The 13,623-nt window shown below is 36.8% G+C and overlaps 2 protein-coding genes across 5 annotated transcripts in view; one reads left to right on the top strand and one right to left on the bottom strand.

The window, feature by feature from the left end:
• Positions 1-13,623, bottom strand: part of CIBAR1 (CBY1 interacting BAR domain containing 1) — a 30,512-nt gene that overhangs the window by 8,830 nt on the left and 8,059 nt on the right. For all 3 annotated transcript variants that reach the window (XM_010588398.3, XM_010588395.3, XM_010588396.3), the window contains one exon: positions 11,983-12,087. In XM_010588398.3, the coding sequence (XP_010586700.1) occupies positions 11,983-12,087 (105 nt within the window). The remainder of the gene's footprint in view (positions 1-11,982; positions 12,088-13,623) is intronic.
• Positions 1-13,623, top strand: part of RBM12B (RNA binding motif protein 12B) — a 44,480-nt gene that overhangs the window by 29,076 nt on the left and 1,781 nt on the right. The window contains exon 4 of one of the 2 annotated variants that reach the window (XR_010317802.1): positions 107-10,329. The exons of the other annotated variant lie outside the window; for it this stretch is intronic. The gene's annotated coding sequence lies outside the window, so the exon portion shown is untranslated. Of the gene's footprint in view, positions 1-106; positions 10,330-13,623 lie in introns of those variants that run through there. 2 annotated transcript variants of the gene reach the window in all.

Raw genomic sequence — 13,623 nt, 5'->3', positions numbered from 1 at the left:
ACAAAGATTTTAAACCATCAGTTATGTTGCTTTGTGAATTTAGTAAATTTTTCTTCACTATATTCTTAGCATTTTATGAAATACAGATTTTTCTGTTTTTCTACAGGACAAATGAAATCCAAAAGATAACTGGAATAAAAACAGTTGCAAAGGCTTTCTGCAGCAAAACCTTCATATTATACAAAGTTTTTCCTATATCACCATTCACTTCCCTCTTATTTTTATTTCTCCTATTTACATCTAGTAATTGACTTTGTGATCAAAAAAAGATCTGACTAAAATGTATGCCATTATGTACTCTGATACCACGCAGCTTAAGTATTAGAACAGTTCTGAAGCTGATATTTTAGCAACTCCAGGTGATGTTTAAACAACAGAAAACTGATTAGGCAGGAACCACATTCCATCATATTTGTGAGTATATGCTACTTGTATTCTCTAACCACCAAGGATTATTTGGTAATAATGATATTCCTACCACTAATAACAATACCATACATTTACATAGAGCTTTTCCAGTTTACAAATTTATGACTTGCCTAATGTTGCTCACAGAATATAAAACCTAGACCTGATTCTTCTAAGGTTCTAGCTCTTGCCCACTGCACTGTGCTGTTCTTGCTAGAATCATTTTCTTCACAAACTGTGCAGGTACACTTCTTAAGAGTGATAAAGACTTGTGACAAAGAAGATCATGAGCAAAGAGAATGAATGAAGATATGCAAGTTGATATAGGCAGGGGTAAGATAGTCAGGTAGGGAAAGGATACAAACCAGAGACATTTTCAGTAAAATAGGATCTTATCCTTTTGTTAATTTCCTTGTTCTATATGAAAATCAAAGCCAAAGCATTAACATAGAGCAAACTGGGCAGAATGAGAATGGGAACAGGGAGAAAATACCCAAGTACTGTCCTTAAAAAGACAAGATGGAAGAGAAGGGCTAAGTTAGAAGGCAATAGTCAAATACCCATTTCTCTTCATCCCTGCTCTCCTGAGACAACCACCTAAACAGGAGTGGTCCTGTACTTTGAAATAAAGCTATATAGATATCTATCCGGGTTCTGTGATTTCTCCATCTCTATTTATTCATCAGGGTGGTGTAGTGGTTAAGTGCTATGGCTGCTAACCAAAGGGTCAGCAGTTCAAATCTGCCAGGCGCTCCTTGGAAACTCTAATGGGCAGTTCTACTCTGTCCTATAGGGTCGCTATGAGTCGGAATTGACTCGATGGCACTGGGTTTGGTTTGGTTTATTCATCAGGAAAAACCAAACATTAGAAGAGAACACTGTGTTTGGTAGAGGGACGAAGAAAGGAGGAAAACTCTCAGTGACACAATATCCACAACGGCTGACTCAAACATGCCAATGATGATGAAGACGGCACAGGACTGGGCAATGTTTCACCCTGTTATACACAAGGTCACCATCAGTCAAAGCTGATTGACAGCAACTAATAACAATTCTTTCCTAAACAATTAGGAAAATAACAAGCTTCTGATTGTTACTCAATGGAAACAGGTATGTAGTTGAAAGTATCTTTTCTTGGCTGCTAGGCACTTTGAGTATGACCAACAATGACCCTTACTTTCACTTCAGATAGGTCACAGAGGACTCTAGTGTAATGGGCTGACAGCCAATTATTATAATAAACATTATGCCAAAACACTATTTTGGATTTTGTAATCAATCTCCAGATATCCAGGAATATGTTGGAATGGCTATTGACCAGGGCTGGAACTTACTCTCTTAGTTGTCAGCCTCCCTAAGGCAGTTGCTAACCAGAAAGGAGTCAAATGCCTTTTAGAAGTGCCGAGGCTCTCAAAGACAAATGGAAACACTGAGGACCTCTGTGTGGTTCTTTGAAGCCCATTTCAGGTTAACAGGAAAAATCAAGAACAGGCTTACATCTTTCCTTCTGAATATTAAATCCAGATGTTCTCCATACTTAGTGAATAATCAATTATATAAAAAACAATACAGAATTATTTTGACTTTCTTTTTATCCAAGGCTAGAATGGAACATTTTGTTTTTCAATTACTTAGGCTTAAGAGTAGAATTACTGACAGCTTCTACAACAAATAGTTGCGCTACAGCCACAGAATAAGCCCCCAGACTTGTTTCGTTTAAGGTGAGGTCAGAGGGAGATGGAAAACACACATTTTAGATTGTCAGTAAACTCCCTGTTTCAGTTTCTCTGTCTTCGGTGGATATTTAGAGATCGTTTATTTAGCCTACGTGGAGAGAGAAGGGGAAGGTACAAAAGTACCTGAGCAGTAAGTACAATAGCTTCAAAAGAAACTGAAAAAAAAGCTTCAAAGGGTTAAGTCTAAATCACTCAAGGAAGGTGGGTATTATTCCTAGTCTTAAATATTTGTTTCATTCATTGACATTCTATTTAGTAGACTGTCACGCTGTTTAATAACCAGTGAAGTTCAAACATTTGTAACCTCATTAAACCTAAATCTGTAGGTCTAGAATTAATTCAAATCTATTCAACTCTGGTAACTCTGGAACATGCCAAAATTTCAAAATACTCAATATTTTTCAGATATTTGAATATAGTTATTCCTGATGCTTACAATCTGTCATTTCTAAACTAACATAACTTTTTTAATACTAGCATTTTACAGGAGTTTTAGTCATCCCCTTAGCTTTTAGGTAAGCCGTGAAAAATATGCAAATATATTTGCCAATGAAGAAAGGTACATTATTTTTGTTTATTTATATCATCTGAAAGGAGATTCTACTATGTGCTCATTTTTAAAAAGACAATGATCAACTTTGACTATGTTAGCATTTTCCACTCTTAAAATTCCATTTTTTATAAAATACCTTTGTAAACAGATATTTTTACACTAGTACTAAAAAGATATGAGGGCGGAATCACTCAAACTTTGTGATACTTTTTTTGGCTTCGCCCTTTATGATTTGAATTTTTATTTCTTTACAAATCCTAAATCATATACTTATTTAATACAGGAATGGCCTTGTTAATTTTTATATTGTTTATTTTTCTGTTAAGAACAGGGAATTGGTGGTACTGCTAAGCTAGTATCCCAGACTTGGGAAGATTATTTGGAAGAGCGAAGACCCGGACAACAGTAGGGGAGGGAAAGCTGCCAGTTAGATTCTTTTCCTTCTAGCTACAATTTCATAAAGTCTGCTGAAAACAGGTAGGAGGGAGGCAAATAACAGCAAAGAGCAGACAAGTTTGATGACAACTGGTATAAGGAAAAAACATAAAAGCATCATTCCAGCTCTGGCCCATACCAACATTGGAGCAATCATAGTTATCTTCCCAAAAAGCTGTTCCTATGATCAAATTTTCCATAAAACCAGAATAAAGCTCAGTTACTGAAAAGTTTTTGAAATAAAATAATTGCAGTGAGTTGCCAGAAAGGGGTAGAACTTTCTAGGACCCAATTACATTTAGAAATAATTTTCCTCAAATGTAGCTAACCTTCAACGATCTCATGTAATCTCCTTATGTGAACAGGTCAATACAGTCAGGTGCAGAGGCATTAATGAGTTATTTTTCTTTTTCAATATGTTGTTGTTAGTTGGAAACCCTGGTGGCAAAACGGTTAAGCCCTACGACCGCTAACCCAAAGGTCGGCAGTTCAAATCCACCAGGTGCTCCTTGGAAACCCTATGGAGCAGTTCTACTTTGCCCTATGTGGTTGCTTTGAGTTGGAATTGACTCGACGGCAACGGGTTTGGCTTTGGTTTTTGTTCGTTGCTGTTGAGTTGACTCTGACTCGCAGAATCTGAAATTCTGTATATAACCATACATAAGGCAGGGCTGCATCATAGCTAAGAATACGGGCTTGGATTAAGACCTGGGTTCAAACCATGAACTGACATACTAGCTATGTAACGTTAGGCAGCTTATCTGCTCTTTGCCTCATATTCCTCACCTGTACAATGGGGATAACAACAGTATCAACCTCATAGGTCTTGATTAAATGAGATAATTCAAGAAAAAATATAGCTTAGAGTAACTTTTCAACAAATGTTAGCTATTTTTGGTGCTCAAGAAGTAAACCAGCCAAATTAGAAAATGTTCCTTCGTCAATAATTTTAAAGTTTCTATCTGGTTTGATTAGCAAGCAAGCAAGATCCTTAATGAAAAAAGTTATAAAAAAATCCAGTTAACATTTTGGCAAAGAGAGAAGAAATGACAGCTCTCCAAACTTAACTCAGAGTAGAGGCTTTTTAATAAATGATGTCTGGAGAACTTTCTATCCATCTGGAAATAATTAAGTTAGGTCCTTTACCCTATGCAAAAGTAACTGCCAAATAAAATAAGTATTTAAAACATTAAAAAATAATACAAATACCAAAAGATATAAGCAAATATCTATATAATCTTGGGAGTGAAAACAACCTTTATAAACATGACATCAAAAGCACAAACAAAAAAAGAACAAGAGCTATGGCAACAAAAAAAAAAAACTTCAAGGTGGCAAAAACTCACCATAAGCAGAACATGGGAAAATGTATTTGCACCATATCTTCTCTTTAACATAAAGATTAATTTCTCAATATATAAAAATTTTTTACAAATTAATAAGAAAAATGCCAAACTCCAATAAATATACATGCTAAGGAGAAGTGTAAGTAATTTACTAAAGAAGAAATAAAATTTGTCATTAAAAATAAAAACAAAAAAATGCCCCACCCCAACAATAACAACAAATTAAGATGAGATACTGTTTGTTCACCTATCAGATTGGCTGTTAACAAAAATACTATTACTCATTGCTGTTGCACTGGGGCACTCATGCAGGGTTTGGTAGGAATGTCAACTGTTGGAATCTTTGTGGAGAGAAGTTTAAAAATAAGTATCAAAATTTAAAGTGTGTATGCTCTTTTGAACCAGCAACTCCACTTCTGGTAATTTATCCCAAGAGAATAACTGAACAAGCCCAAAGACCAATGATTAAGGATGTGTAAGGATGCAATGATACCTAGTACTGCAAAAATAACCTAGACGTCCATCATTGAGGACTGGTTAAATAAATTAATATGTCCATATAGCAAAATACTATGAGGATAAGAAAAAAGATATGGTTCTCCTTTTCTGAGTGCAGAAGTATGTCCGTGACATTAAATTTTAAAAAGAGAAATGCTACATTCAGTGTGGCCTATTTAAATATAATATGGGAGTAATAACAGTACCTTCCTCACAGAGATGCTGTGAGGAGTCAATGATTTCATGCACATAAAATGCTTGGAAGAATGCCTGGCACATGGTTAATATTTAAAGAATGTTATTATTACCCATGTTACCAAATCTCTGTGTTTATGTGCATAGAAAAAAATGTCTAGAAGGATATAAAACAAAATGCTGGATTATGTTTGAGGGGTAGAATTACATTTTTCTCCATAATTTTATAAAAAAATTTTACGATGATTTCATACTTCTTTTGTAATAAAAAAAAAAGCCATTAAAAATTAAGTTTAGAAGATGTTTCTTGCTCGTGTTGACTACTTTATGACATACTGAACTCCTATTTTCATCTGTTCCAGGAGTAACCCCTGATCAAGATCCTCTTTATAGGTCTGAAGTTCCCTATCACATGGGACACAAACGTTCTTGTTAGCTGCCATCAAGTCAGTTCCGACTCATAGTAACCCTATATACAACAGAATAAAACGCTGCCTGGTCCTGCACCATCCTCACAATCATTGCTATGCTTGAGCCCATTTTTTAGCCACTGTGTCAATTCATCTCATTGAGGGTCTTCCTCTTTTTTGCTGATCCTCTATTTTACCAAACATGATGTCCTTCTCTAGGGATGGATCTCTCCTAATAACGTGTCCAAAGCATGTGAGACGTAGTCTTGCCATCCTTCTTTCTAAGGAGCACTCTGGCTGTACCTGTTCCAAGACAGATTTGTTTTTTCTTTTGGCAATCCATGGTGTATTCAATATTCTTTGCCAACACCATAATATAAAGGCATCAATTCTTCGGTCCTCCTTATTCACTGTCACATGCATATGAGATGACTGAAAACACCATGGCTTGGGTCAGGCGCACCTTGTCTTCAAGGGGACAGCTTTGCTTTTTAACACTTTAAAGTGGCCTTTTGCAGCAGATTTGCCCAAAGCAATGCTTCATTTGATTTCCTGACTGCTGCCTCCACAGGTGCTGATTGTGGTTCCAAGTAAAACGATATCCTTGACAACTTCAATCTTTTCTCTGTTTATCATGATGTTGCTCATTGGTCCAGTTGTGAGGATTTTTTTTTTTTTTTTTATGTTGAGGTAATCCATACTGAAGGCTGTAGTCTCTGATCTTTATCACTAAGTGCTTCAAGCCCGCTTCACTTTCAGCAAGCAAGGCTGTAGCATCTGCTTAACACAGGTTGTTAATGAGTATTCCCCCAATCTTGATGCCCCGTTCTTCTTTATATAGGATTAATGTGATTTTTCTCCCTTATTCTGTACACCAAATTACATACCAATTCTTTCTTAGAAAGACAAATTATTTGCAAGGTTCTATGCAAAATCTTTCTCTGAAAAAATCAGGCTACTTTGCTAGTTAATGCAACTACCAAAATTCAGATGGACTTGTCCATTAAACTCACCTTAAACATGGTAATGGAATTACGAGCAAAGCTCACCACTGCTAATCATCTCTGCCCCTATCTAAAGCAATAGCCTGATTACAGGCAAGAATGTTGTTTCTACCAAAATATAAGTGGGATTAGAATTTTTGATTTTTTGAAGGATTTGTCTCACAAACAGAGGGCTGAAATCCTCATGGCAATATCTAAATATTTTTATTAGAAATAAGTGGGGCGGCCCTTTTTGATTGCTCTTTGGAGATATTCATTTCATGCGATTTCTGCCTCCCCTCAGTATCATAAAAGATCCCCAATGGGGTCTACCTTGAAGACGACACAATTTGACGGTGAGGAGGAAAGAGAGGCAGACCAAATTCAGAACCCTAACAGACAGATTCTGTGGTACTGACTTCGGGAGCTCATATTTATGGGAGTTTGCTAGAGCTGTGGGGGTGTGCATTAAAAGTGTAGGTTGTCACAGACGATATGATCTCGTGTATAAAAAATCCTAAGGAATCTACTAAAAACTGTCAGAATAAACAAGTTCAACAAGGCAGTAAGATGTAAGATCAATGTACAATAATCAATTGTATTTTTATACAATTGCGATAAACATCCAAAAATGAAAATAAGAAAGCAATTCCACTTAGAATAACATCAAAAAAATAAGACTTAACAAAAAAACTTTTACTCTGGAAACTACAAAATGTTGTTGAAAGAAATTAAAGATCTAAATAAAAGGAAAAATATGCCATGTTCACCAATGACTGCCCTGACAGGGAACACAACTGAGAACCCCTGAGGCAGCAGGAGAGCAGTGGGATGCAGACCCTAAATTCTCATAAGACCAGACTTAATGGCCTGACTGAGACTAGAAGGACCCCAGTGGTCATGGCCCCCACACCTTCTGTTGGCCCAGGACAGGAACCATTCCCGAAGCCAACTCTTCAGACATGGATTGGACTGGACAATGGGTTGGAGAGGGATGCTGGTGAGGAGTGAGCTTCTTGGATCAGGTGGACACTTGAGACTATGTTGGCATCTCCCTGGAGGGGAGATGAGAGGGTGGAGGAGGTTAGAAGCTGGCGAAATGGACATGAAAAGAGAGAGTGGAGGGAGAGAGCCGGCTGTCTCATTAGGGGGAGAGTAATCGGGAGTGTGTAGCAAGGTATATATGGGTTTTTGTGTGAGAGACTGACTTGATTTGTAAACTTTCACTTAACCAAACCAAAACCAAATCCAGTGCCGTTGAGTCAATTCCGACTCATGGCAATCCTATAGGACAGAGTAGAACTGCCCCATATAGTTTCCAAGGAGCGCCTGGTAGATTCAAACTGCCAACCCTTTAGTTAGCAGGTGTAGCACTTAACCACTACACCACCAGGGTTTCCAACTTTCATTTAAAGCACAATAAAAATTAAAAAAGAAAAAAAAAAGCCATGTTCACGAATGTAAGACTTACTTTGTTTGGATGGCAATAACCGCCCCTCCACCCCAAAACTGATAAAAAGTCAGTGCGATGCCTATCAGAATCCCTATTAGAAATTGCCACGTTGGTACGGATTTGCAAGGGATCCAGCATAGCTACAATCTTGGGAAAAAAAAAAAAAAAAAGCAGGACCCGATTTCAATACTTATTACAAAGCAGAGGTAATCAGGCAATGTGGACTGGCATAAGAACAGACATACAGATCAATGGAACAGAACTGAGAGTCCAGAAGTAAACCCATGTCTCCGTGGTCAACTAATTCTGACAAGGATGATAAGGTCATGCAGTGGGGGCGAGGGGAGGGGAAACACTCTTCTCAGCAAATGGTGCTGTGATAATTGGATAGTCACGTGCAAAAGAATAAAGTTTGGCCCTTACCTCACACAATAACTCAAAATGGATCAAAGATTTAAGTGTATGTGCCAAAGCTATAAAGTTGTTAGAAGAAAACAAAGGTTTATGACCTTGAATTTGGCAATGGATTCATAGATATGACACCAAAATCATAAGAAACACAAGAAAAACATAATAAATTGCACTTCACTAAAATTAAAATTAAAACTTTATGCATCAAAGGACATTACCAAGAAAGTGAAAAGACAACCCACAGAATGGGAGAAAATACGTGCAGACCATATACCTGACAAGCAGAGAACTCTTAGAATTCAATAATAAAAAGAGCCTAATTTAAAAATTGGCAAAAGATATAAACTGGTATTTCTCCAGAGAAGATATACAAATGACCAATAAACACACGAATAGACATCATTAATCATTGTTGTTTCTGTTGTTAGGTGCCACCGAGTCAGTTCCGACTCATAGAGACCCTATAGGTCAAAGTAGAGCTGCCCCATAGGGTTCCTGTGGAGCGGCTGGTGGATTTGAACTGCTGATCTTCTGGTTAGAAGTCAAGCTCTTAACCACTGTGCCACCAGGGCTCCTCATTAGTCATTAGAGAAATGTAAATCAAAACCACAACGAGATACCCCTTCACACTCACTAGGATATAATCAGAAAGACTGATAACGTGCTGGCATGGGTGTGGAAAAATGTGAACCCTTGTGGACTGCTCGTGGGAATGTAAATGGAATAGCCACTTGGGAAACAGTATGGCAGGTCCACAAAATGATTAACCACAGGATTACCATATGACCTAGCCATTCCAGTCCTAAGAATACACCCAAGAGAAAGAAAACATATGTCCACACAAAAATCTGTACACGAATATCTGTAGCAGCATCATTCATAATAGCCAGAAAGTGTAAATCAACCAAATGCCCATCAACTGATGAACGGATAAACAAAATGTGGTACATCCAGAAAACGGAATATTAAGGAAATGAAGTACTGATATCTACTACAATATGGATAAACCTTGAAGATACTAAGCTTAATGAAGAATGCCAATCACAAAAGACCACATATTATATGATTCCCCACGTTATATGATTCCATTTATATGGAATGTCCAGAAGAGGCAAATCTATAGAGACCAAAAGTATATTAGTGGTTGCTTAGGGCTGGGGACAAAGAGGGAAATAGGAGTGTAATAACTGAAGTGTAGGGGGGTTCTTTTTGAGGTGAAAAAACTGTTCTAAAATTGACTGTTGTGACGGTAGCACATATCTCTGAATACACTAAAAATCATTGAATTGTACACTTCAAATAAGTGAATTACATGGTATAAGAATCAATGCCCATGGAAATAGCAATCAAGAAATCAAATGACGTATCGCATTGGGCAAATCTGCTGCAAAAGACCTCTTTAAAAGTGTTAGAAAGCAAAGATGTCACTTTGAGGACTAAGGCCTACCTGACCCAAGCCACGGTACTTCCAGTTGCTTCATATGCATGCGAAAGGTGGACAATGAACAAGGAAGACTGAAGAAGAATTGATGTCTTTGAATTATGGTATTGGCGACTAATACTGAACATACTGTCGACTGCCAGAAGAAGGAACAAATCTGTCTTGGATGAACTACAGCCAGAATGGCTCCTTAGAAGCAAGGATGGCAAGACTATGTCTCACATACTTTGGCTATGTTATATGGTGGAACCAGTCCCTGGAGAAGGGCATCACGCTTGGTAAAGTAGAGGGTCAGCAAAAAAAGAGGAAGACCCTAAATGAGATGGACTGACACAGTGGCTGTAACAATAGACTCGAACATAGCAATGATTGTGAGGATGGTGCAGGACTGGGCACTGTTTTGTTCGGTTGTACACAGGGTCCCTATGAGTTGGACCCAACTCAACGGCACCTAACAATGATGGTATGTAAATTATACTGCAATTTTTAAAAAAGTGTATGGTGTTTCCTGTCTTCCTTTTTTGGCGGGGGGGGTGGGGGGGGTGGGGCATTCAAGAGACTTGCCTCTTCTAGAGGCATGGAAAAGTAGGCAAGGAAAGAAGCTTGGGAGAACTTTTCTTCTCTCTGCGCCCTTCATTGTACCTCCTGTTACTCCATCTCCTATTGCTGCAGATATCCCAGGCAGTAGGAATTGTAGTTTGGAATTCTGCACTCATCCTCCTCAGCCTCAGTTTTGCAAATGATGTTCAGGGAATTAAAAATGCCTATCAAGAAGCAGCAAGTAGATGGAACACAGAAGCGAGCCTGAAAGATCAGAAAGTAGAGACAAGCTGCCATGTGAAAAAGAAAACGAAGCAGGCATGAGAACAGAGGCAGAGTGAGGAATCAAACTCCCCTCACTATAGAAGCCCTTAGGAGCCAGTGGAACCAAGCCTATTTACACAAGACTCCATTCTCATTTTTCAAGTTAAAGTTATTCATAACCCTGCTACCTCTCTCCCTCAATTTAAGAGATGTTGTCAGCAACTATAAGCTTTATTCCCTGCTCATACTCTCCCAGCTCCAGAAGAGGTTTGTCTCGGGGCAGCCTCCTGAGATGCTCTTCTGTGAGGAGCAATCTACTGTCAGAAAGTAGACAGGAAATTAAAAGAAAATAAAAGGTGCAAATGGATGTTGTTTCATGGATTTTAGAAACGTATGATATAATCGTGGCAATACATTGCTTGTTTTATTTAAATGAACACGGCTCACAAAAGCAGGTTTCTTTGTTAACAGTAGTAAAATGACGCAAAACTTTATCTTTAAAGCCTGTTCCAGTAAAATTTTGGTGAGCCAGGGAGACATCCTTAGGTGAGTTGTTTTAAAGGATATAAAATGGTCATAAGCAATACTCCAAATCTTTCCAAGATGCCTATGAAAAAGTCACTGAAGACCGTTTGAATTCCATGATCCTAAAGAAGGTTTCAAATTTACTGATTTGTTACAATGGAATAAAGCAATTCTTGTGATTTTGTTGACAAAGACACCAAATCATGGTGAATGAAAGTTTATACGTGGTTGGTTACTATTATCATTTACTTACTTGATAAGATGTAGTTATTACAAAGTGCTATGCTATGAAGATTAATGATAGTGTATTATAATAGCAAGTACAGATATTTAAAAATACCTAATTGGTTTATATCTTATTTCTGGCTATGGTACTCCGGGTAAGTTACTTTATATCTCTAAGACTTAAAGTCTTAATTTATAATGTATAGATAACACTGCTTGATTCTTACAGGGTTGCTGTGAAAATTAAGATGATTTATGCAAAGAGCCTAGAACAGCGCCTGATACATAAAAAACATAATAAATGTCACTTCCTCTAGATTAAATAGTATTCCTAACAAAAAGCTGAATATCTGGCCTCTGGTTGGGAATGTAACCCCTTTACAGACCATTGTTTCTATAAGGAAATAACACTTGATATATTTCAATCTATAGTATTTTTTTCACAAAGATTGTTTATGGGTTAAAAAATTCAAAGTCATTAAAAATATTCATAATCTTAAACACAATGAAAAAGAAGATGAGAAAAACACATTTTTAACCTTAACAGTGACTTCATTACCTTTATGTCCTTTATTTTCTGTTTTTCAAAGTTGTCAATAGTTTCCTCCAGATGACGTGTTGTTCGAGTAGCATCCATGGTAGCTCTCTGTAATTCGGTTTCTGCCTACAAGTGTATTCCCCAACCAAAGACATAAAAAAATCAAATCAGAAGCCATTCAACTGAGTCTATTAGAGAAATGCTACCATTGCGGTATTGGCTTTCAGCTGTAAAGCTGTGGTTGTTTAATATTGTATTTTACCACATATAATACAATGATCCACGTAACAAGCACATGCACAATACATAACTTCAAAAAGATTAAGTGACATGATTGATGATCTCAAAAACAAAACCAAATGAACAATAAAAACTTCCCTGTCTCTCAGCAAAACCATTTCTCCCTACGTCCTTTGACTTTTTGTATTTCCTAAATGTTTTCACCAATGTCGCTGCCCGTGCCACTTATCTGCTATCCTTTTTCTTCTTACTTTCTCTTAAACTCATTCTCCCCAGAAAAGAAAGAGACTTAGTGACTTATTAGCAAGTATTTTTAATCCTCTCAAACTCTGTCTCCTAATCAGCAAAATATAATTATGCTTATTTCATAAGACTGTTGAATGGAATAAATGAAAGCGTGCTTGGGACACAGGTACACCAATAACTATGACAATTTCCACAACTGACAGTCTGTGATTTTTATACCATTATAACACTGAGATATTCTGGGCTATCAAGTCTGTAAATGAAGTCTCCTATTGTTATCACCTTGCTTACTTTTATTAGCTTTCCAAATACATTAAACATTTCTAATTCTATAACATCCTCATCAGGTAGAGAATATACACTACAAATTTTTATTACCTCAGCATGGAATTTTTAAGTGCAAGTTTTTCTTACAAGCTAACAATACAGCACCGTCTTGATTTAATTAATGCTTATTACGAAATATACACACTAGTAATGAATAAATTAGATGGCAAGTTCAATGCTTTGCTTCATATGCACTAACGACAAGTACTCATACTATCTAGATCTAGGTACAATATTGTACCTACTAGCTACATGTGGTTATTTAAATTAAATAAAATTTAAAAAATTTTCTCAGTTACTCTAGCTGAATTTCAAGAGGTCAACAGCCACCTGTAGCTAGTAGCCACAGTGTTGTAAAGGCAGAGCATTTCCAATCTAATCATGTCTTTCTCTTAAAAACTGTCTCTTCCTTTACGGCGACTGTTGCCCAAAAACATTTAAAATTCTTTGTTAAACAGATGTTAAAAAAACATATTCCAATTCTTTAATTCTTCTTAATAAAGTTTTGTTTCCCATACTCTTTTATGTACTTAAAAATATCATACATCATCATTTAATATTTAATCTGGGAAAAAACTGCATCTGTTTTCAAAGTTTTGTTACATTTAAGATTCTAAAATTCTGACAACTAGCCCTCGCTTTTTCAAGAAAATATATAAATTGAAACAAGTAAAAGGGATTTACTATAAGGATCCATCTCTTGGCACTCCACTTTATTACCCACCTGTGACTGAAATTTTTCATAAAGGAAAAAATACACTTGAAAAGAATACAACAGTTCTTTCAACAAGTTAAAATCATTTAGTCTTCTATAACTCTACACTCTTACAATCAGGTTATATTTGGTTT

Source organism: Loxodonta africana, chromosome 14 (assembly GCF_030014295.1).
Source record: "Loxodonta africana isolate mLoxAfr1 chromosome 14, mLoxAfr1.hap2, whole genome shotgun sequence".
Taxonomy (NCBI): Eukaryota; Metazoa; Chordata; class Mammalia; order Proboscidea; family Elephantidae; genus Loxodonta; species Loxodonta africana.
This window is presented reverse-complemented; position numbering and strand designations above follow the sequence as displayed.